The 21,097-nt window shown below is 44.9% G+C and overlaps 1 protein-coding gene across 2 annotated transcripts in view; it reads right to left on the bottom strand.

The window, feature by feature from the left end:
* Nucleotides 1-21,097, bottom strand: part of C1H5orf34 (chromosome 1 C5orf34 homolog) — a 37,267-nt gene that overhangs the window by 6,187 nt on the left and 9,983 nt on the right. For both annotated transcript variants that reach the window (XM_083154018.1, XM_083154008.1), the window contains exons 3-7: nucleotides 19,412-19,965; nucleotides 6,666-6,761; nucleotides 5,780-5,903; nucleotides 2,183-2,274; nucleotides 1,253-1,322 (exon numbers count right to left, since the gene is read on the bottom strand). In XM_083154018.1, the coding sequence (XP_083010144.1) occupies nucleotides 1,253-1,322; nucleotides 2,183-2,274; nucleotides 5,780-5,903; nucleotides 6,666-6,761; nucleotides 19,412-19,965 (936 nt within the window). The remainder of the gene's footprint in view (nucleotides 1-1,252; nucleotides 1,323-2,182; nucleotides 2,275-5,779; nucleotides 5,904-6,665; nucleotides 6,762-19,411; nucleotides 19,966-21,097) is intronic.

Below are 21,097 nucleotides of genomic sequence, written 5' to 3'. Positions count from 1 at the left end.
ACACAGCCTCTGCAGACTGCCCGTACAGTTGATGTAGCGCAGTGGTGGGCAACAGGCGGCCCGCGGGCCGGATGCGGCCCGCGAGACGCTTTAGTCTGGCCCGCTGAACTGACATTTTACTTTGACAAGCGGCCGGACTATAACCGCTTGTCATTGCCAGATTACTGTGTTTTCGCTGCCGTCACCGGGAATCTGTGCCTGCCGCGCACAGCATTACTGGGAGCGTGGGAGGGGACGCAATGACCCGGCAGCTGCCTCCCCGCCATTGGTTGGTGCTGCAGCGTCACCGCGTCCTCTCCCACGCTCCCAGTAATGCTGTGCGCGGCATGCACAGACAGAGACGGGCAATAACGGCGGCGGCGACGGCAGCAGTACATTAACTGTGTCACCGCATCCCCTCCCAGGCTCAAAGAAATTCTGTGCGCATCAGGCACAGTCAGGTATAAATGGCAACAGTATTAAAGTGTCTCCGCGTCCCCTCCCAGGCTCCCTGAAACAAAGTGTACATATATACATACATACATACATATATACAGTGTGTGTGTGTATATGCACACACATATATATATATACATACATACATACATACATACACACGCACACAACACAAGATATGTGTGCGGCCCTCGAATATTTTCTGGTTTTGGTAAGCGGCCCCCCAGCAAAAATAGTTGCCCACCCCTGATGTAGCGGATGCCGGTGACAGCGTGCACATGTAAATGGAGAGAATGGCTATTGGTGTGATTTACTACTCCCAAGCTGATCCTTTCCGGTGGTGAGTATCACACCCTCATACACTTGACTTGACTCCCCACTGCTGCAGGGGTCCGGATTCCAAAGCGGCTTCAGAAGTTGAGCAATTAGCGACTAATTAAGCTAGCTGAAATAATCAGAATGCACCACATCTTATTTTCTGTTCTCTAACTGAATAGAAAAGTTGAAGTGCCGCATATTGCATACTGTAAGGCAGGGGTAGCCAACTCCACAATTTCAAAACCAACACCATTCTAAAATCATTTATGTGATGAGGCGGTTGCAAATAGGAAAATAGGCCTTTTTTTGTAGCATATTTTGTCGGTATGGGTCACCCAATATTAGGTCGAAATGGCTAGGTGAAATAGCACCTGTCGGCACAAAAAAAAAAGTAATTCCCATGTCGACCCAACGACCGTGTACCCATTTTGCATGGTTGTAAGCAAATAGATTATACAAACACATATGGAAATGATACATGCACAGCTGGATTACCTACCATCTTCCAACAGCAGCTGTGAGACAGAGAACTGAGGGAAAGCTTGTTCCTGCAGCAGGACTCCAAATACCTGGATTAGAGAAGAATATAGTCAGTTCTAATGAAGAACCTAGCGCACAATACATAGCGAAGTACAGCAATATAAGCCAGTGACCCTGTCAGATTACAGAGCGGACCAGATAAAAATGAAAATTCACTTAAATCATGAAAAATTAATGAATGCTTAATACTGAAGACAAAAAAAAAAAAAAAAAAAAGAGTCCTGTTATATGAATAATTATTACGCAAGGAGCATGGATGATTTACAGATACTGGAGGCTTAGTGGATGTGAGCATCTGCTGGTTATACCAGCAGATGAGCAGCTTTCAGGATGGCTTTGCATAGTGCTCCGCTATGCAACGCCATACCCCCCCCCCCCCCCTCTGTCGGCGCCGGGCCGGGGGAAAGCCGCTCAGTGTGTATGCACTGAGTGGCTTTCCCGCATCGATGATTGTCGTCATCATCGCTGTCCATACACGCTGGGCATAGTCTCCCAGTGTGTATGGACCTATAGAGTAACCCAAAGCAGCCAACATGAACTAGCACTTCTGGTTTACTTCGGTGGGTGGTAATTACAGATCGGTTCTGGCACTGTAGCGGAAGTACTGGCAGTTTTTACATATGGGCTGCAGCTGGTATGTATAGTTCAACAATAGCTGCAGTACCAAAGGTTCCCCATCACTGAACAACAAGATAGCACCCCTGTCCCTTCCATATTGCTCCTCCTTCATGCATGAGGCAAACGTGCTTCCCCCCCATAACAAGCATTCAGAAATAAAGCCCCATGTGTCGAAATATTTTTGGATTGCCCTTTTGATGTCAATTTACCATCAGGATGGAGCCAAGTCCACAGTTGCCTTAGAAGATTTGATAGATCTGACAGTACTGACCTTCTAGCCTGGGATATAATGGAACGCACAGAATACAATGCCCTCGGCTTGTCAGGAGGGAGATCTCTCACAGAGTAGAGTCTATCTTCTGCCTGACACGGAAACAACAGTTAAATCTATATTGCTGTATGCACTTTGACATAATTAATGTCTAAACTTGCTTTTGATTTTACCCATTTATTGCACTCGTTAGCCATTACTCACTTACGGGACATGACTCAATTTACATATTGAGATAATAATCATGAAGTTCTAATAAAGCATTTACTCCTTCACAGTGCAGTAGTGTAATGTCTTTATGTTACTGACTCCACCCACTCCATTGCAACAGCTGAAGCTCCTCCCACACCTTTATGATTGTGTTATAACAGGACCTTATGCAAATCACAAAGCTATGAATGCAATCAAACAGGTCAAAGTGACATCACTGGCCCTTCCCCTGTGTATTTACAGATTGGTCCAAAAGTAATTAAGAGCTAGGCAGAGGTGCACTGTGGTAAACACCTATAGCTCTGGTTCCTAACCTATAGGACTCCATATAATGTATACAGTCTTACTGTACAAGCCAACTCTTTACATTTGAATAGGTTTCATAAAATGTGCCAAAATCCTCTTTGTAACATTAACTTACAGCCTTTCTCAAGGCAACATAACCAAGGCATGTAACAACAAGTAGCCCGGTCCCAATCAGAAAAGAACTTCCAGAATACCTTAGTATCTCCCTAAAGTTGTTGTTACTGTAACATTCTCTGTCCATTTCAGCTGCGAAGGTTACTGACAAAGGGCCAGATGTATCAAGCTTCAAAAATGATAAAATGGAGCATGATAAAACAGCCAGCCATTCAGCTCCTACCTGTCAAGTTAGACTGGGTTTGAAAAATGACAGGTAGGAGCTGATTGGCTGGTGCGTTACCACTCTCCATTTTATCTTTTTGATGCTTGATTTTTTTTTTTTTATTGAGTCTTTATTTAAATTTTTTGAAACATTTAAAAATCGCAATACACATTCAAGTCATTACAAATGAGCTTAGCAGCAGTACTTACATAGGACAACACAAGCCATAGACATACAACAGACATGGTAAAGACACTAGGAGCATCGTTACCCCGGGACCTTTCTGCCATGTAGACTACTCATTAGCACTATCATTTTTCCACAGCCTAGCTACTAAAGAACGATCGTAAATGCTTTAGGACTACTATGCTAATCCTTGGGTCAATAATAGAACCACTGGGAGCTTCCTGAGGAGAAATGGAGTAGCTATCTACAAGTCTTAATAGGGAACAGTTGACCTTAGTGGCTATACACATTTGAGGGGTAATTGAGATAGCGATCCCATATATCGCTGCCAAACTGCACAGCAGTCCGATTTATGTTTGGGCTTTAATGAATATATATCTATAACGATAATGTGACTTAGAAACTTGATTGATTTACACGAAGGGAAAGAAGGAAGAGAAAGAAAATATACTAGACAAATAAAACAAAAATCAGTCGTACTAGATGTCTTGTGAGTCTGGCTTAATAGCTAGAGGGAAAATCTATAACAATTCTAGGGGCCAACCCTACTAAATACGTGCAATATAAGTGCATGTGGAGCTCACCAATGGGAGATTACCCCTAGTGGCATCCTTACTACGCGTGCCTCACGCATCATCGAAAAAAACATCATCAAGTCAATGCATGCTGCGTGAGCTACCCTGGAAAATGGTATAGTGAGGAATTGTGCCACGAATTCCAAATTAGAAAAAATGTGTCGCTGCTTCCGTTTGATGCGTGAAAGAATTTTTCATGCTCATATGTGCTATTCACTAAATTTACCCATTTGCTAAAGATCGGACCGTTTTGAGCCATCCAGTAACGCGCGATGACCACCTTGGCCAATGCGACAAGGTGAGTTAGTAAGAGACGCCTCTCACTGGGCCACTTTTCTACTTGCCAAGTCCCCATGATCAGGTTAATATCCGTGAGGGCAGCCCATGTCCCCCCAATGTCAACAATTACCTGGCCTACTCTGTCCCAGAAACTATCGACTTTCCTGCAGGACCTTAAAAGATGCCAAAAATTGGCACTTTGGGCATTCATCTGAATCAGAGCCTCTTATTTTTTTAAGCTTAACCGGGGTCATATAAGTCCTGTGAAGGATGTTGAACTGGACCTGTTGGACTCATATAGAGTTCGTTGCTTTTTTTGGAGATGCCAGAGCCAGCTGCCAATTGCTCTCTTTAATATCTGGAATATCTGTGGCCCATTTCTGCATTAGGTGACGAAGCCCATCGTCGAGAGCATTTACCGACAGATACTTATATAGTTTCGAGACCCCTTTCTGTGTTGTAATTTTACTTAACTGTAGCTTAATGGGGGTCTCCCTTAACCACCCATCTCTCTCGCTACCAAAGCTGTTTATCGCACTCCTGAGCTGTAGAAATCTATAGAACATAGATCGAGGCAATGAGAATTCATCTTGGAGTTGAGCAAATGATTTAAAGATCTTATCCTGAAATAATTGGGCCAATGAGCTTACGCCATATTGGAGCCATAATCTCCCCCCCCTGTTGTCTAGTAATTTCCCCGGCTATCGGTAGCGAAAGAAAGGATGAATCGGGATCCACCCCCTGGAACTTCACCAGGCTACAGGCTGCTCTCCAAACTCTAACCGCTTGTGCTACAATCAGAGGATAGTTTTTATAATTTGAGCTAGCCAGAAGAATTTGGAGGGGCGTAATGCAAGGATCTATACAACTGCTCAGCCTACATGGTTCCAAGGACTGTTCTTCAGGCTTAACCCAGGCCCTAAGATGTAATAATTGGGCCGCGAGATAGTACCTCTTAAAATTTGGAAGGGCCAAGCCGCCATTCTCTCGATCTCTCCAGAGGATCACTATTTTAACTCTGAGCAACTTCTTCAGAGGTAATAGACTCGAAATTCTGAGCTTATTCTGAGCTTAGAAGGTAAGCATAGAGTTTTTAAAAAAACTTCTTATGATGACGCTATGATGATGTCCTTCGGTGTCAGAAGATCTGTCATACAGAATGAAGTATCAATGGATTCGCCGTCCATAAATTAAATACAAAAACCGGAGGTATGCAAATAGATCCTGGAAAGTTTTGAGTCCATTACCCCTGAAGAAGTTGTTCATCGAAGAAACGTGTTGGGTCTCGACTATACTTGGAAACTGTGTTTTATCAAAATAACTATGTTAAATGTTTACAGTGTCTGACAACAATTATGTCATCTATGTTTTAAATAAAATTCCTTTACAAATTGTAAAAGGTTGTACCCACTGTTGAGTATTACAGTAAGGTGGAGGTTCCGTTCTAGCGCTCTCTATATTCATTCTTGGTGCACATATCTTTTGAGTTTGTCTTCCACTAACAGGGAGGTCTTATAGAGTAGCTGCTGACAATAGCGCAAACGAAAGTCTTTTTTACACACACACACACACATATGTATCTTGCTGTACCAGAGCAATGCGGCTACATAGGGCTGGCCTCTGATACCGTTCCGTGTCAGCCTGGCACTAGGCCTGGTTCTGTGTCAGGACAGTAGACTCCTTAGCAGTAAGCAGCACCACAGTTCAGCGACCATGTGTTACCTGTTTGGGGTCTCCTGTAAGGAAGAAGTGTTTAAAATATTTCCCCATGGATTCACCCTCTGAAATAAACACAGACCCATCTCCTGGGTGTATTTCCACCACACTGGTGCCTTCCAAAAAGAACCTAAAAACACACACAAAAAAACAATCCAGATTAAGAAGCATGCACAGGAAGGGTAGACATAAGAGACACGTATAGTTAATACTAGCAATATCTTTTCTTTAAGGTAGGTACAAAAATGTTTAATTAAAATGGTTCTAAACCCCAACCTGCACCCACATCTAGAATACTGTCGGTGGATACCACTGTGGCCAGACAGAGTCAAACAGCCTGATTCAGACCTGTTTGTTAGGCTGTGTATACTCGCAGCCTAGCGAACAGGTAAGCGATGCCCCACCGAACGCCTGCCCCCTCGCATGCGGCCACGTGGGCAGAAAACCATAGGATGGTCGCTGACCGGCGAATGATTTTTGTTCTACGTTCGTGGATAAAAGTCTATACTTACATTTATCCTGGACAGAGATGGCTGAAAAGGGGGAAGGCACTGATGTCATGTGATGTCAGCAGCCCTCACTACGCGAGCAGTGACACACCTGTGTTTCCAGGGGGAACGCCCAGCCATTTTATGGCGACACCCATAAAATGCTGGGTGTTTCCCTGCTGCCACCCCCGGCCTGGCTGGAGCGAATGGCTCGTCTCTTGTGCTAGGTCATAGATAATGTAAGCACAAAATAGGACTCCAACAGCTCAGTACAAACATGGCGAATAAACGTAGACACATACCCGTCCGAGGCCATATCTGTGACGGCTGCAAAGTGCCCAACCAGGCATGCTCCATTCAGTTAAAAAGGAAGAATTAACCTATGAATGGCTTTTAGTACTTACCTGTAGAGGATGCCATTGCGCATCACTGCCTTCAGGGGTGATGGGTGCACTGTGGACTCGTCGTCTTCTTCCAAGGAGAAGTTCAAAAAATTAGATCTACAAATGAATAAAATACACCATTGTTCATAACTTTAAATAAACTTAAGGTAATAAACTTCCTATAAAATGTTTGCACCACAATAGTATTAAATTCAAAACTGTAAGACCACTCATCCGTAATATACCGGGAGAAAAACAAAAGTAAGTCGGATACTATAAATTAAATTTAACCAGAAACAATCATTGCAATTTATTTCACATAAATTGCCATGATTGTTTCTGGTTAAATTTCAATCTAGAAGTATTTATCATTATATTAAACTTTAAAGGGGGCAAGGAGAACTTGAAGAGGATATAGAGCGAGGATAAATAATAGGAAAGCGGAGCTTACATACTAAGGGGATGGGTGACAAAATGGAGGGTAGACCGGGGAGAAGCGACGGGATTGGGATTGAGCTATATAATGAATGAACAAGTGAAGATGGTGAGACTGGCAGAAAGTCTCACTTGGCATAGGAGGGGTTACCAGGGGTGATTGACAGATCGGAAGAGGTCTTGTAGGTGGAAGCGAGAGGTGGCAGTCAGAGGTAGAACTGAGAGGACAGGCCTATAGAAAAAAAAAGGGGCAGATATGTAGGAGGGCAGAGTGCTGGTCATTGCCCTTTCAGACCACACAATAAATAATAAAACATTTTATATAACAGTAAATGTATTTATATTTAAATAAAATACACGAATCAACTGCCTGCAGCATCAAAAAAAAACAAAAAAACATGATGGCAATGAAAATGGAATAGTTATTGGCAATTAAATAAGCCGCATACAAATAACTGGCAGGAAAAAATTGCCCCAAAGAACTCCATCTAAGGTGGCAAACGTGTGACTCATAATGTACCCCAAAGATTGTAGCTCTGACCTACAGTATATATTAATTACATCTGTCCAGTCTCCATGATACATGATCAGTGGGATCCAGGGTGCACGCCCCAAAGGCTCCAACCACTGGGGAGACGGTACAGACCTAGCCTAGGAATATGACCCGCACGTTACCGGGAACATGGTACAGTATGTAGGTGGGGATGGGGGGTGTTCGGTTAGACCAAGCAGAGGAGCAGGGAGTGGGGCAGACTTTAGTGACCCAGGTCCCTGTACAGGAAGCGGCACATCTGTCAGAACAGACTTAGGTCTACAGTCATTAGGTCGCCCCCCGGAAGCTCGACTGTCCCCAAGGTCGACAGGGTTAAAGGTCGACATGGGCCAAGGTCGACATGAGTTTTTCACTGGTTTTTTTTTTTTACCCGAATGTCGACACAGTCGACATGGACACAGTTGGAGTTGAACCGCAGCCCCTCGCATCGCTCGCAGTGCTTCGGGCACGGTGCCTCGCTGCACTCGGCACACTATTTTATTCTCCCACTACGCCCTAGTGGATGGTAGGGCATGAAATACCACCTGTTGGCACGTTAGCTCAAAAAACAGTGAAAAACTCATGTCGACCTAATGGCTGTCGACCTTTAACCCTGTCGACATTGGGGACAGTCGACCTTCCGGGGTCGACCTAATGACTGTCGACCCCGGACAGTCTGGTCTGACAGATGACCGTTTCCCCCTGTACAAGCTAGTTCATATATTATTCTAAGCTCACAATTCAGCATACAGAAATATACAAACCAGAAGTACACAAGGGTCCCGAATTAGACCGGCTCGCTGGGCATTGAATGTTTGGAGCCTAGCGAGAAGATAAACGCCCCCCCCCCCCATCCCCAAATACACGGCTGAGAACGTAATTTGAATTATAATATCCCCTGCTCGCAGTGCTTAGTGAGCCAGTACGCACTTGGCGCTGTCAACGCTGTGTAGAGGAGGCCGCTGCCTCCCTCCCAACAGCTGGGGAACGCCTGCCTTGTCTTGGGGAATGCACAGAAACCTCTGGCGGCATGTCTCCAAACGCCCCAGGGTGTCAATCACCCTGTGAGCAGCAAGCGAAGGCTAGCCGTCGCTCAATGGCTGTATGGATCGCGCAAGCGCACTGCCTACTGTTCGCATGAGCAGCCGCTAGATAATCGTTCAAACTGCAAATTCACAACCTGGTGGTGTGACAGTAACCACCTCTTGCCGCCGCCCCCCCCCCCCCCACCCCCACAATTTAATCCCTGGCTCAGTTCTGTCAATTACAGCTACGCAACACAGCTCGCATTAGGTCTTTTCTTGTGCTCACTGTATGGCTTTTTAAGACAGGACGCTGTCCCGGTCAACTGTCCCCCCTCCCCCCCCCCCCAAATCAGGCACTTCCTTCTTTGTCCCTCCCCCAAGCAGCGCCCCCCTAATCACGAAGCAGCCCCCCCCCCCCCCCGCGAAGAGCGGATAGGCCACTCTCCGCAGAGATGAGCGGCATGGCAGCGGGGCAGGGGGCGGGATTCAGCTGTGTCAGGGCCCAGAGTACTGTTTGTAAAAGGGGTAAGGCGCAGGAATAAGTAACAAAAAAAATAAAAAAATCCACCTAGCGTGAACACTAGTTTCTCTACCAGAGTGCGATTAAATGTATTATTCACACACTGTTGCAGTAGTCGAACTGTGAGATGACCAGTCTCCTCACTGGCCTCCCATGCTATCAGCTCGCTCCCCTCCAGTATGTCCTCAACTCTGCAGCTAGACTTACCTTCCTCTCCTGCTAAGCCCGTTCAAGAAAATATACACTGGCTCCTTCTCCCCTACAGATATCTTTTATCTAACCATGCAACAAGAAATGAATCAGTCCCAAGGCGCTAAGCCTGAATCCTGCAGCCTTACACTGGAAGAAGAGGATCACCGAAGACCTCTAGTCGTCGATATGTGGAGAAGTAATCAGTGTATAGGGGGCGCTGGATTCTTGTTGACCCAATGTGGTAGCTGTCCGATGGCTCATACAGATTTATGAGGAAGAAACAAAAAATGACAGCAATCAATAGGGGTCTGTGTATGGATAATAGACAAAAGGTTTGAGGGGCACAGTAGAAAAAGGCTCCCAAGGGGATATCGTACCCTCACTCACACGAAACAGTGCGTGTACATCCACATCAGGGTATCTTTAGGTTTTTCAGAAAGAACACCTCCGTGTGTGGAAATAGGTTTGAAACAGGTGCGTACCGTACTCAAATATGTACAGGTGATGGTACTCCTATCAAGGTATCTTTGGATCCCAGTTGGTTAATAGGATTCTCAATGATTACCTCCAATTTTCTCGGTATATAGCATGAAAGAAAAACAAGTTTTCTCTCAGTATGGATATATACTTGACAGCAAATGCTATTGGACAGTGATAAATGAGGGGTCTGTGTACAGATGGTAGACAGAAAAAAAGAACTCCCAGGGGAATATCGTACCCTCACTCACACGAAGCAATGCGTGAACATCCACATCAAGGTATCTTTGATTTCAACAGAACACCTCCGTGTATGAAAATGGGTTTGCAACAGGTGCGTACCTTACTCACATGTGCACTAGTGATGGTACTCCTATCAAGGTATCTTTGGGTCCCAGTTTATGGGTGGGATTTTCAATGATTACCTCCAATGTACCCGGTATATCATAAAAGGAGACAAGGTTCTCTCTCAGTACAAATGTTATTTTTATTGAACGGAATATAACAAGGGTGGTGTGCATAAAAACAAAATGCACCAAATGGATGCAAAAAAGCAAGGGGAAACAATACCTGAAAGGCAATGTATGGCCATCCACTGTCAGCCAGGTAGTCCCCAGATGATCCAGATGCACAGCTCCTCTCCACCAACGCGTTTCGACAGATTCCCTGTCTTTTTCAAGGCTGGAGAGGAGATGTGCTAAGTAGTGGTATTTATACCAGTGGTTCAATCTTCCTGGTAACTCCCACAATGGGGAGGGGATAAAACCCGGAAGTTACTCATGTGGCTGGGGAATTCGTATTTAAATAAGCCCCCATCTTAAGCCTAATAACTATAGGCATAGCGCTTTTCTTAATAGGTTGAACTTTATATTTTCCAACAAATAAGTATAAGCATAAACTCGTTTTTTGAGTAATAATACGTAACCGGAAACGGCTAGTGACACGCACATGGAGCGCATACGTCACGTCCGTTTGAGCTACAGGCCAATTAGTGAGGGTCCCTGTCACCGGATGTGCGTGTCCGGTGTTGTGGAGCACGCATAAAAGACTTCCCCAATGATTAACATATGGGACACAGCAGAGCGGCGGGTGACACGCACGCTAGCGGCAGACGTCACTTCCGCCGCTCGTGCGTGTAATACTAGCCTGCTCTAGATGATAAGGCTCCCGGAAGTGGAGGCTTGGAACGCAAGTGAAGCGCATCCAGCACTTCCTTGATAGCTAGAATGCAGGGACTTGGTCAGTAATAAAGGTTACGATCCAAAACCTTATAATATGATTACTGTTGAAAGCTCAAAATAAAGTGCATTAATCCTGTAGTTAAAAAGGCAGCAGATATAAATATAAAGTGCTTAACTATAATATATTATTCATATATCCGTGCAAATGAGCAGTTATAATAAATATAAGGGATGTGAGACAAAAAGCAAACCACTAATAAATACCAATACTTTTACAACAATGTACATATAAAAGAACAATAAAATCTAAGAAGATATATATTTAAAATGATTAAAAAAAAACATATAAAAAACATTTTACCGTATATACTCGAGTATAAGTCGACCCGAATATAAGCCGAGGCACCTAATTTTACCACAAAAAACTGGGAAAACTTATTGACCCGAGTATAAGCCTAGGGTGGGAAATGCAGCAGCTACTGGTATATTTCCCTGTATAAAAATAGCAGGACACCACAGGCGGCTCCCCCTGCCTAATAGCAGGACACCACAGGCTGCTCCCCCTGCCTAATAGCAGGACACCACAGGCTGCTCCCCCTGCCTAATAGCAGGACACCACAGGGGGCTCCCCCTGCCTAATAGCAGGACACCACAGGCGGCTCCCCCTGCCTAATAGCAGGACACCACAGGCGGCTCCCCCTGCCTAATAGCAGGACACCACAGGCTGCTCCCCCTGCCTAATAGCAGGACACCACAGGCTGCTCCCCCTGCCTAATAGCAGGACACCACAGGGGGCTCCCCCTGCCTCATAGCAGGACACCACAGGGGGCTCCCCCTGCCTAATAACAGGACACCACAGGCGGCTCCCCCTGCCTAATAGCAGGACACCACAGGCTGCTCCCCCTGCCTAATAGCAGGACACCACAGGCTGCTCCCCCTGCCTAATAGCAGGACACCACAGGGGGCTCCCCCTGCCTCATAGCAGGACACCACAGGGGGCTCCCCCTGCCTAATAGCAGGACATCACAGGCTGCTACTCCTGCATACAAACAGGACACCACAGACCACAGCCCCTGTACAGACGCTATTTCCTGATCTCAACGCCAGACACAGAGGCTGCAGCACTAGCGGGAAGTAGGAGGAAAGCGCATGCAAGGGACACCACACACGGAGGGGGGAGGGAGCAGTCACCGCTTACCTCCTCCATCATCCGACTCCAGGGTGTTTAGGGTGCGCCGCTGACAGGCTCCACGGGGGGGGGGGGGGGGGTACGCGGCCGCCGCCACTGCCCTGCCGTCCACTTCGCTGCCCGGCTCCACTTTGAAAAAAGGCGCGGCTACGGCAACATGGCCGCCGGCCTCCTGCACTGAGGACATGTATAGTGCAGGAGGCCGGCGGCCATGTTGCCGTAGCCGCGCCTATGTTTAAAGTGCAGCCGGGCAGCGAAGTGGATGGCTGGACGCAGGAAAGAAGCCACTGACTCGAGTATAAGCCGAGTGGGGGCTTTTTCAGCTAAAAAGAAGGCTGAAAAACTCGGCTTATACTCGAGTATATACGGTAGTTCGAAATCAGAATTAAGACCATGGGGTGAGAGGGTGTTTATGTCATAAATCCACCTCATTTCTTTCTTAGCTAATTGGATGTCTTTATTATTGTGTCTCCAATTATCCCTAACCTGCTCTAAACCCCAGAAGCCCACGATGCCCTTGGGTGAACTCTGATGGTGGGTTTCAAAGTGCATCGAGAATGGATGGTCCATATGTGCCCTTTTTATGTTGCGGATATGTTCCGACCATCTTATCTTAAGGGTCCTTGTAGTTTTCCCTACATAGACCTTATTACATGAGCACATAATGGCATAGATGGCATACTTTGAATTGCAGGTTAAAAACGGTTTGATCTTAAAATTCTGATTATTTAAAATGAGATCCGTGGTTTTCTTTTCAGTAGTATGGCAGGCTTTACACATAGAGCAATCGCCGCATCTATGAAGCCCTGACTTCTAATTTGGCCCCCTATAGGTTTACTCATAAAAGCACTAGATACAACTTTATCTTTGACTGTAGGGGCTCTGCGATATATGAACCGTGGTCTAGGTGGCAAAATAGTGGTTAAGGCAGGATCTTTTAAAAGACGGTTCCAATTCCTCTGGAAAATTTGTTCCACATATTTGTGGTGACCCGAATATTGTAGAATCATGGGCATATTAAGATTAGTGTTCCCTGGGTTACTGGATTCCTTCGGGGCTAATAATTGCTCCCTTGAGAGTTTGGACACATCTTCTAATGCATTATCTAACATGTCATTCCTATACCCCTTATTTAGGAATTTTTGTTTCATGGTCATACTACTAGTCTCATATGACTCTTTTTTCGAACAGTTCCGTTTTAAACGGATGAATTGGCTTTTCGGAACATTAGGGGTCGTTATTCTAGATCGAGCAAAATATATGGAAGAGGTATTTAGACAACTGAAGGACGGGAAGACGTATAAGAAATTAAGAGCGGACCCCTCCCAAAGAGTTTTTAAAAACTTCAAAACTTTTATTACCACATATTCAGAGCTTGGTACTATCACCAGCGATGTAGCAGACTTTTTAATAAAAGAGGATTATTCGGTCCCAGTAATTTATTTACTCCCGAAAATCCACAAAAGTCTGACAGAACCTCCCGGTCGTCCAATCATCGCTGGAACCAACTCCATAACTTCCAATTTGTCATATTTTATCGATCACCACCTACAACCCTTGGTAGTGTGCAATAAATCCTATTTACAGGACACCAAAGACGTTTTGAAAAAAATTTAAAGTGTCCATTGGGATGAAAACTTTTTTCTTGTAACAGCCGATGTAACGTCCCTGTATACAATTATTGATCACAGGGACGGCATCGAGGCAATAAAAGAAACTCTCAATATGACAGATATGGACCCCAACCGTCAAAATTTTATTTTAGAAGGCATCAATTTTATTCTTCATAATAATTATTTTAACTTTGATGGATCATTTTACAACCAAGAAATAGGTACCGCTATGGGGACCAGGTTTGCCCCTAGTTATGCCAATACCTTCATGGCCCGCTGGGAGGATAAAATGGTATGGCGGGGCCATGAATGGGGGGCAAACCTGGTCAAGTGGTGGAGATATATTGACGACGTTTTGTTTATTTGGAACGGTGGAGAATCAATTTTAAATGACTTCTGTGGCTTTTTAAACTCCAATTCCCTTAATATAAAACTATCTTTTAATATCAGCAAGACTACTGTTGATTTTTTAGATTTAAAAATATATGTAGAGAACAACTCCCTGGAAACCTCTGTTTTTATAAAACCTTCAGATTCCAATACTTTTATTGACCCCAAAAGCAACCATCTCAAAAGATGGCTTACCAATGTTCCGAAAAGCCAATTCATCCGTTTAAAACGGAACTGTTCGAAAAAAGAGTCATATGAGACTAGTAGTATGACCATGAAACAAAAATTCCTAAATAAGGGGTATAGGAATGACATGTTAGATAATGCATTAGAAGATGTGTCCAAACTCTCAAGGGTTCAATTATTAGCCCCGAAGGAATCCAGTAACCCAGGGAACACTAATCTTAATATGCCCATGATTCTACAATATTCGGGTCACCACAAATATGTGGAACAAATTTTCCAGAGGAATTGGAACCGTCTTTTAAAAGATCCTGCCTTAACCACTATTTTGCCACCTAGACCACGGTTCATATATCGCAGAGCCCCTACAGTCAAAGATAAAGTTGTATCTAGTGCTTTTATGAGTAAACCTATAGGGGGCCAAATTAGAAGTCAGGGCTTCCATAGATGCGGCGATTGCTCTATGTGTAAAGCCTGCAATACTACTGAAAAGAAAACCACGGATCTCATTTTAAATAATCAGAATTTTAAGATCAAACAGTTTTTAACCTGCAATTCAAAGTATGCCATCTATGCCATTATGTGCTCATGTAATAAGGTCTATGTAGGGAAAACTACAAGGACCCTTAAGATAAGATGGTCGGAACATATCCGCAACATAAAAAGGGCACATATGGACCATCCATTCTCGATGCACTTTAAAACCCACCATCAGAGTTCACCCAAGGGCATCGTGGGCTTCTGGGGTTTAGAGCAGGTTAGGGATAATTGGAGACACAATAATAAAGACATCCAATTATCTAAGAAAGAAATGAGGTGGATTTATGACATAAACACCCTCTCACCCCATGGTCTTAATTCTGATTTCGAACTAAAATGGTTTTTATAGGTTTTTTTTAATCATTTTAAATATATATCTTCTTAGATTTTATTGTTCTTTTATATGTACATTGTTGTAAAAGTATTGGTATTTATTAGTGGTTTGCTTTTTGTCTCACATCCCTTATATTTATTATAACTGCTCATTTGCACGGATATATGAATAATATATTATAGTTAAGCACTTTATATTTATATCTGCTGCCTTTTTAACTACAGGATTAATGCACTTAATGCTTTCAACAGTAATCATATTATAAGGTTTTGGATCGTAACCTTTATTACTGACCAAGTCCCTGCATTCTAGCTATCAAGGAAGTGCTGGATGCGCTTCACTTGCGTTCCAAGCCTCCACTTCCGGGAGCCTTATCATCTAGAGCAGGCTAGTATTACACGCACGAGCGGCGGAAGTGACGTCTGCCGCTAGCGTGCGTGTCACCCGCCGCTCTGCTGTGTCCCATATGTTAATCATTGGGGAAGTCTTTTATACGTGCTCCACAACACCGGACACGCACATCCGGTGACAGGGACCCTCACTAATTGGCCTGTAGCTCAAACGGACGTGACGTATGCGCTCCATGTGCGTGCCACTAGCCGTTTCCGGTTACGTATTATTACTCAAAAAACGAGTTTATGCTTATACTTATTTGTTGGAAAATATAAAGTTCAACCTATTAAGAAAAGCGCTATGCCTATAGTTATTAGGCTTAAGATGGGGGCTTATTTAAATACGAATTCCCCAGCCACATGAGTAACTTCCGGGTTTTATCCCCTCCCCATTGTGGGAGTTACCAGGAAGATTGAACCACTGGTATAAATACCACTACTTAGCACATCTCCTCTCCAGCCTTGAAAAAGACAGGGAATCTGTCGAAACGCGTTGGTGGAGAGGAGCTGTGCATCTGGATCATCTGGGGACTACCTGGCTGACAGTGGATGGCCATACATTGCCTTTCAGGTATTGTTTCCCCTTGCTTTTTTGCATCCATTTGGTGCATTTTGTTTTTATGCACACCACCCTTGTTATATTCCGTTCAATAAAAATAACATTTGTACTGAGAGAGAACCTGGTCTCCTTTTATGATATACCGGGTACATTGGAGGTAATCATTGAAAATCCCACCCATTAACTGGGACCCAAAGATACCTTGATAGGAGTATCATCACTAGTGCACATGTGAGTAAGGTACGCACCTGTTGCAAACCCATTTCCATACACGGAGGTGTTCTGTTGAAATCAAAGATACCTTGATGTGGATGTTCACGCATTGCTTCGTGTGAGTGAGGGTACGATATTCCCCTGGGAGTTCTTTTTTTCTGTCTACCATCTGTACACAGACCCCTCATTTATCACTGTCCAATAGCATTTGCTGTCAAGTATATATCCATACTGAGAGAAAACTTGTTTTTCTTTCATGCTATATACCGAGAAAATTGGAGGTAATCATTGAAAATCCTATTAACCAACTGGGATCCAAAGATACCTTGATAGGAGTACCATCACCTGTACATATTTGAGTACGGTACGCACCTGTTTCAAACCTATTTCCACACACGGAGGTGTTCTTTCTGAAAAACCTAAAGATACCCTGATGTGGATGTACACGCACTGTTTCGTGTGAGTGAGGGTACGATATCCCCTTGGGAGCCTTTTTCTACTGTGCCCCTCAAACCTTCTGTCTATTATCCATACACAGACCCCTATTGATTGCTGTCATTTTTTGTTTCTTCCTCATAAATCTGTATGAGCCATTGGACAGCTACCACATTGGGTCAACAAGAATCCAGCGCCCCCTATACACTGATTACTTCTCCACATCTTTTATCTAACCCTTTGGAAGTTCACTGCTCCTTACATAACCAACCTCATTTCCCTACACACTCCCACCCCCCTCTCCAGTCAGCCAATGAATGCCTCCTCTACTCTGATCACTGCATCCCATGCACATATCCAAAGCGTGCCCTCCCGCATAGCATAGTACCAAGGCCTCTCTCCCAACCTACTGCCTTATGTCCTGGCCATCCCTGTCATGCTCACTTCTTCCCTTAAGGCCTCCTTGCCTGAATCTCATGTTGCCTGTCTCCCCATCTCTTCTAGACTGTAAGCTACTTGGAGCAGGGCCCTCTTTCCTCCTGTTCTCACAGCTCTCTTCTCTCACACATCAATTACCGCTCTCTTACCCATCTACCATCTATACCCGCATCTCTTCTCAATTGTGTTCATTAATTTCTACCGCTGACACCTGTCCCTGGTAGCATGCAGATGGCTCCTCTGCTTCCCTACATCTCAGCTGTATTGTGTACTAAGCATTGTGCTGCTGTTACCTGTGCTCATCTCTACCACTGACACCTGCCTCTGGTAACATGCAGACTGCTCCTCTGCTTCACTACATCCCAGCTGTATTGTGTACTAAGCATTGTGCTGCTGTTACCTGTGCTCATCTCTACCACAAGCCCCTGGTAACATGCAGACTGCTCCTCTGCTTCACTACATCCCAGCTGTATTGTGTACTAAGCATTGTGCTGCTGTTACCCGTGCTCATCTCTACCACTGACACCTGCCCCTGGTAACATACAGACTGCTCCTCTGCTTCCCTACATCCCAGCTGTATTATGTACTAAGCATTGTGCTGCTGTTACCTGTGCTCATCTCTACCACCGACACCTGTCCCAGGTAACATGCAGACTGCACCTCTGCTTCCCTACATCCCAGCTGTATTGTGTACTAAGCACTGTGCTGCTGTTACCTGTGCTCATCTCTACCACCGACACCTGCCCCTGGTAACATGCAGACTGCTCCTCTGCTTCCCTACATCCCAGCTGTATTGTGTACTAAGCCTTGTGCTGCTGTGACCTGTGCTCATCTCTACCACTGACACCTGCCCCTGGTAACATGCAGACTGCTCCTCTGCCTCCCTACATCCCAGCTGTATTGTGTACTAAGCCTTGTGCTGCTGTTACCTGTGCTCATCTCTACCACTGACACCAGTCCCTGGTAACATGCAGACTGCTCCTCTGCTTCCCAACATCCCAGCTGTATTGTGTACTAAGCATTGTGCTGCTGTTACCTGTGCTCATCTCTACCACTGACACCTGCCCCTGGTAACATGCAGACTGCTCCTCTGCTTCCCTACATCTCAGCTGTATTGTGTACTAAGCCTTGTGCTGCTGTTACCTGTGCTCATCTCTACCACTGACACCTGCCCCTGGTAACATGCAGACTGCTCCTCTGCTTCCCTACATCCCAGCTGTATTGTGTACTAAGCATTGTGCTGGTGTTACCTGTGCTCATCTCTACCACTGACACCTGCCCCTGGTAACATGCAGACTGCTCCTCTGCTTCACTACATCCCAGCTGTATTGTGTACTAAGCATTGTGCTGCTGTTACCTGTGCTAATCTCTACCACTGACACCTGCTCCTGGTAACATGCAGACTGCTCCTCTGCTTCCCTACATCTCAGCTGTATTGTGTACTAAGACTTGTGCTGCTGTTACCTGTGCTCATCTCTACCACTGACACCTGCCCCTGGTAACATGCAGACTGCTCCTCTGCTTCACTACATCCCAGCTGTATTGTGTACTAAGCATTGTGCTGCTGTTACCTGTGCTAATCTCTACCACTGACACCTGCCCCTGGTAACATGTAGACAGCTCCTCTGCTTCCCTGCATCCCAGCTGTATTGTGTACTAAGCATTGTGCTGCTGTTACCTGTGCTCATCTCTACCACTGACACCTGCCCCTGGTAACCTGCAGACTGCTCCTCTGCTTCACTACATCCCAGCTGTATTGTGTACTAAGCATTGTGCTGCTGTTACCTGTGCTAATCTCTACCACTGACACCTGCCCCTGGTAACATGTAGACAGCTCCTCTGCTTCCCTGCATCCCAGCTGTATTGTGTACTAAGCATTGTGCTGCTGCTACCTGTGCTCATCTCTACCACTGACACCTGCCCCTGGTAACATGCAGACTGCTCCTCTGCTTCTCTACATCCCAGCTGTATTGTGTAACAAGAATTGTTCTGCTAATTGTTACATGTGCTCTGTTTTTGTTCTTGGACTACTGTTTGGCTCTGTGTACCCTGTATTGCCCTATTATGTGCGCTGTGTACCACTTGTGGCACTTTATAAATAAAATGTAATAATAACAACCTGTGCATATGTGTAGCCGGACAGCTCAGAGGCAGAGCTCTTGGCAAAGAAGAAACCTTTTCAAGTTGTTCCGAAAGATCCAGAACTGTTGTAGTCTCACAGATTTCTGCCTTTTGGAGGATGGATTGTCTGTGGAAATGGAGAGCTAATTCCATGGGATACTGAAGAGACTCTGGGCAGCAGGATACAGAAAACTGCTGCACCAACCAAGTATACCGGAAGGCGTGTTTGGTCACGCACAGCTGGGAGCCCTTGTGGAAGAAGCAAGAAGAATATTTTGATTGGCCAATGTCTCTCTGGATTTTATTTCCTGCTGCCTTGGGATTGCTGTTCACTAGATCTTTGCTTTGGGACACAAAGTCTTGTGCAGGGGTCGTACAACTGAGCTGGCATAAGAACTCCACCGTGAATTCTTTCTGCAGAGAAGTCATGTATAAGTGGGCATGCCCGTCCAAGGAGGAAACCTTCACACGACCATCCTCCAGACATGTCACACAGTTCATATCATCCTCCATCCTCGGCCAGGTAACCTCAGAGATCTCAGTCATAAGACTCTGAAGGAAATGGCAAAATAAGAGAATACAATAAAGATCAGTGTAGGGGGGAAATGTGTATAAAGACATTGCTGCAGCCTTTTCTGTATTTAGCCACGTGACCAGAACATCTCATTTTGTTTTATCCACCTGCCTTCATTAGTCCATGACACGGAATCTGCCTCCCGCACAACAATGCTGCTGTAGCAATCCTGAGCAGTCACAAAATGGGAAGATGAGAGGTGATGTAGCCCCTAGCAATCAGATTATGTCCATCATTTATCTATTGCAGGCATGTCCAAGCTATGACCCTCCAGCTGTGAAACTACAAGTCCCCTCATGCCTTGCCACGGTTTTGCAATTACGGAATGCTGAACCTATTGCAAAGCATTACAAAAATAAACGAAATTATCAGTCCCAAGGCGCAGTCACTCTTCTTCTGCCGGTCCAAAAGGAGGGGTCATCACCACTCAACCCCGTGTCGGTACAGTTTGTAGAGAAAGGGACCAGGGGCGATGAAGAGGTGTCAACACATCCAAATAATATGTAAAAAAGATAGTAATAATAGGTTAGGACCAACCTTAGGGATTTAGAGATGTATTGTCACAACAGTCGGGAGAGGGGTCCTCAAATTCATACCCGTACTCACGCTCTAAAATTGATAATAGTGCCCATAAAGGTTTCTTTAGTAACTCTAAGGGATTTCACCACAGGTGGATTTTCTGCATTGGATGCGTACCGTACTCACAAGTGAATGTTGCTAGTACAGGCGCATCAAGGTTTCTTTTTAAGAAGGGAACCCGGTCTCTTAAATGTAGTAGGTATCCATAGATTACTCCATACATAAATATGAGACAGAGAAATCCTCTTTCAGAAAATGTGTACAATTTTATTGACAAAAACAATAGCTGGGAAATACCAGATGGAAACAACACGGTACCTGGTGACTGGGGTATTGGCCTTATACCCCAATCATGACCGCATACAGGTGGTAAATTCCCAGGATAAAAATACAGCAAGGCTCCTCTCCTGCCAACGCGTTTCGACAGGATAACCTGTCTTTTTCAATCTATATAGCATGGTTAAAAAAGCAAGGATTATACTCACGATAATACCTTTTCTTCGGAATACTTCATGGCAGCCATTACATTGG

This window comes from Crinia signifera, chromosome 1 (assembly GCF_055691185.1).
Source record: "Crinia signifera chromosome 1, ASM5569118v1, whole genome shotgun sequence".
NCBI lineage: Eukaryota > Metazoa > Chordata > Amphibia > Anura > Myobatrachidae > Crinia > Crinia signifera.
This window is presented reverse-complemented; position numbering and strand designations above follow the sequence as displayed.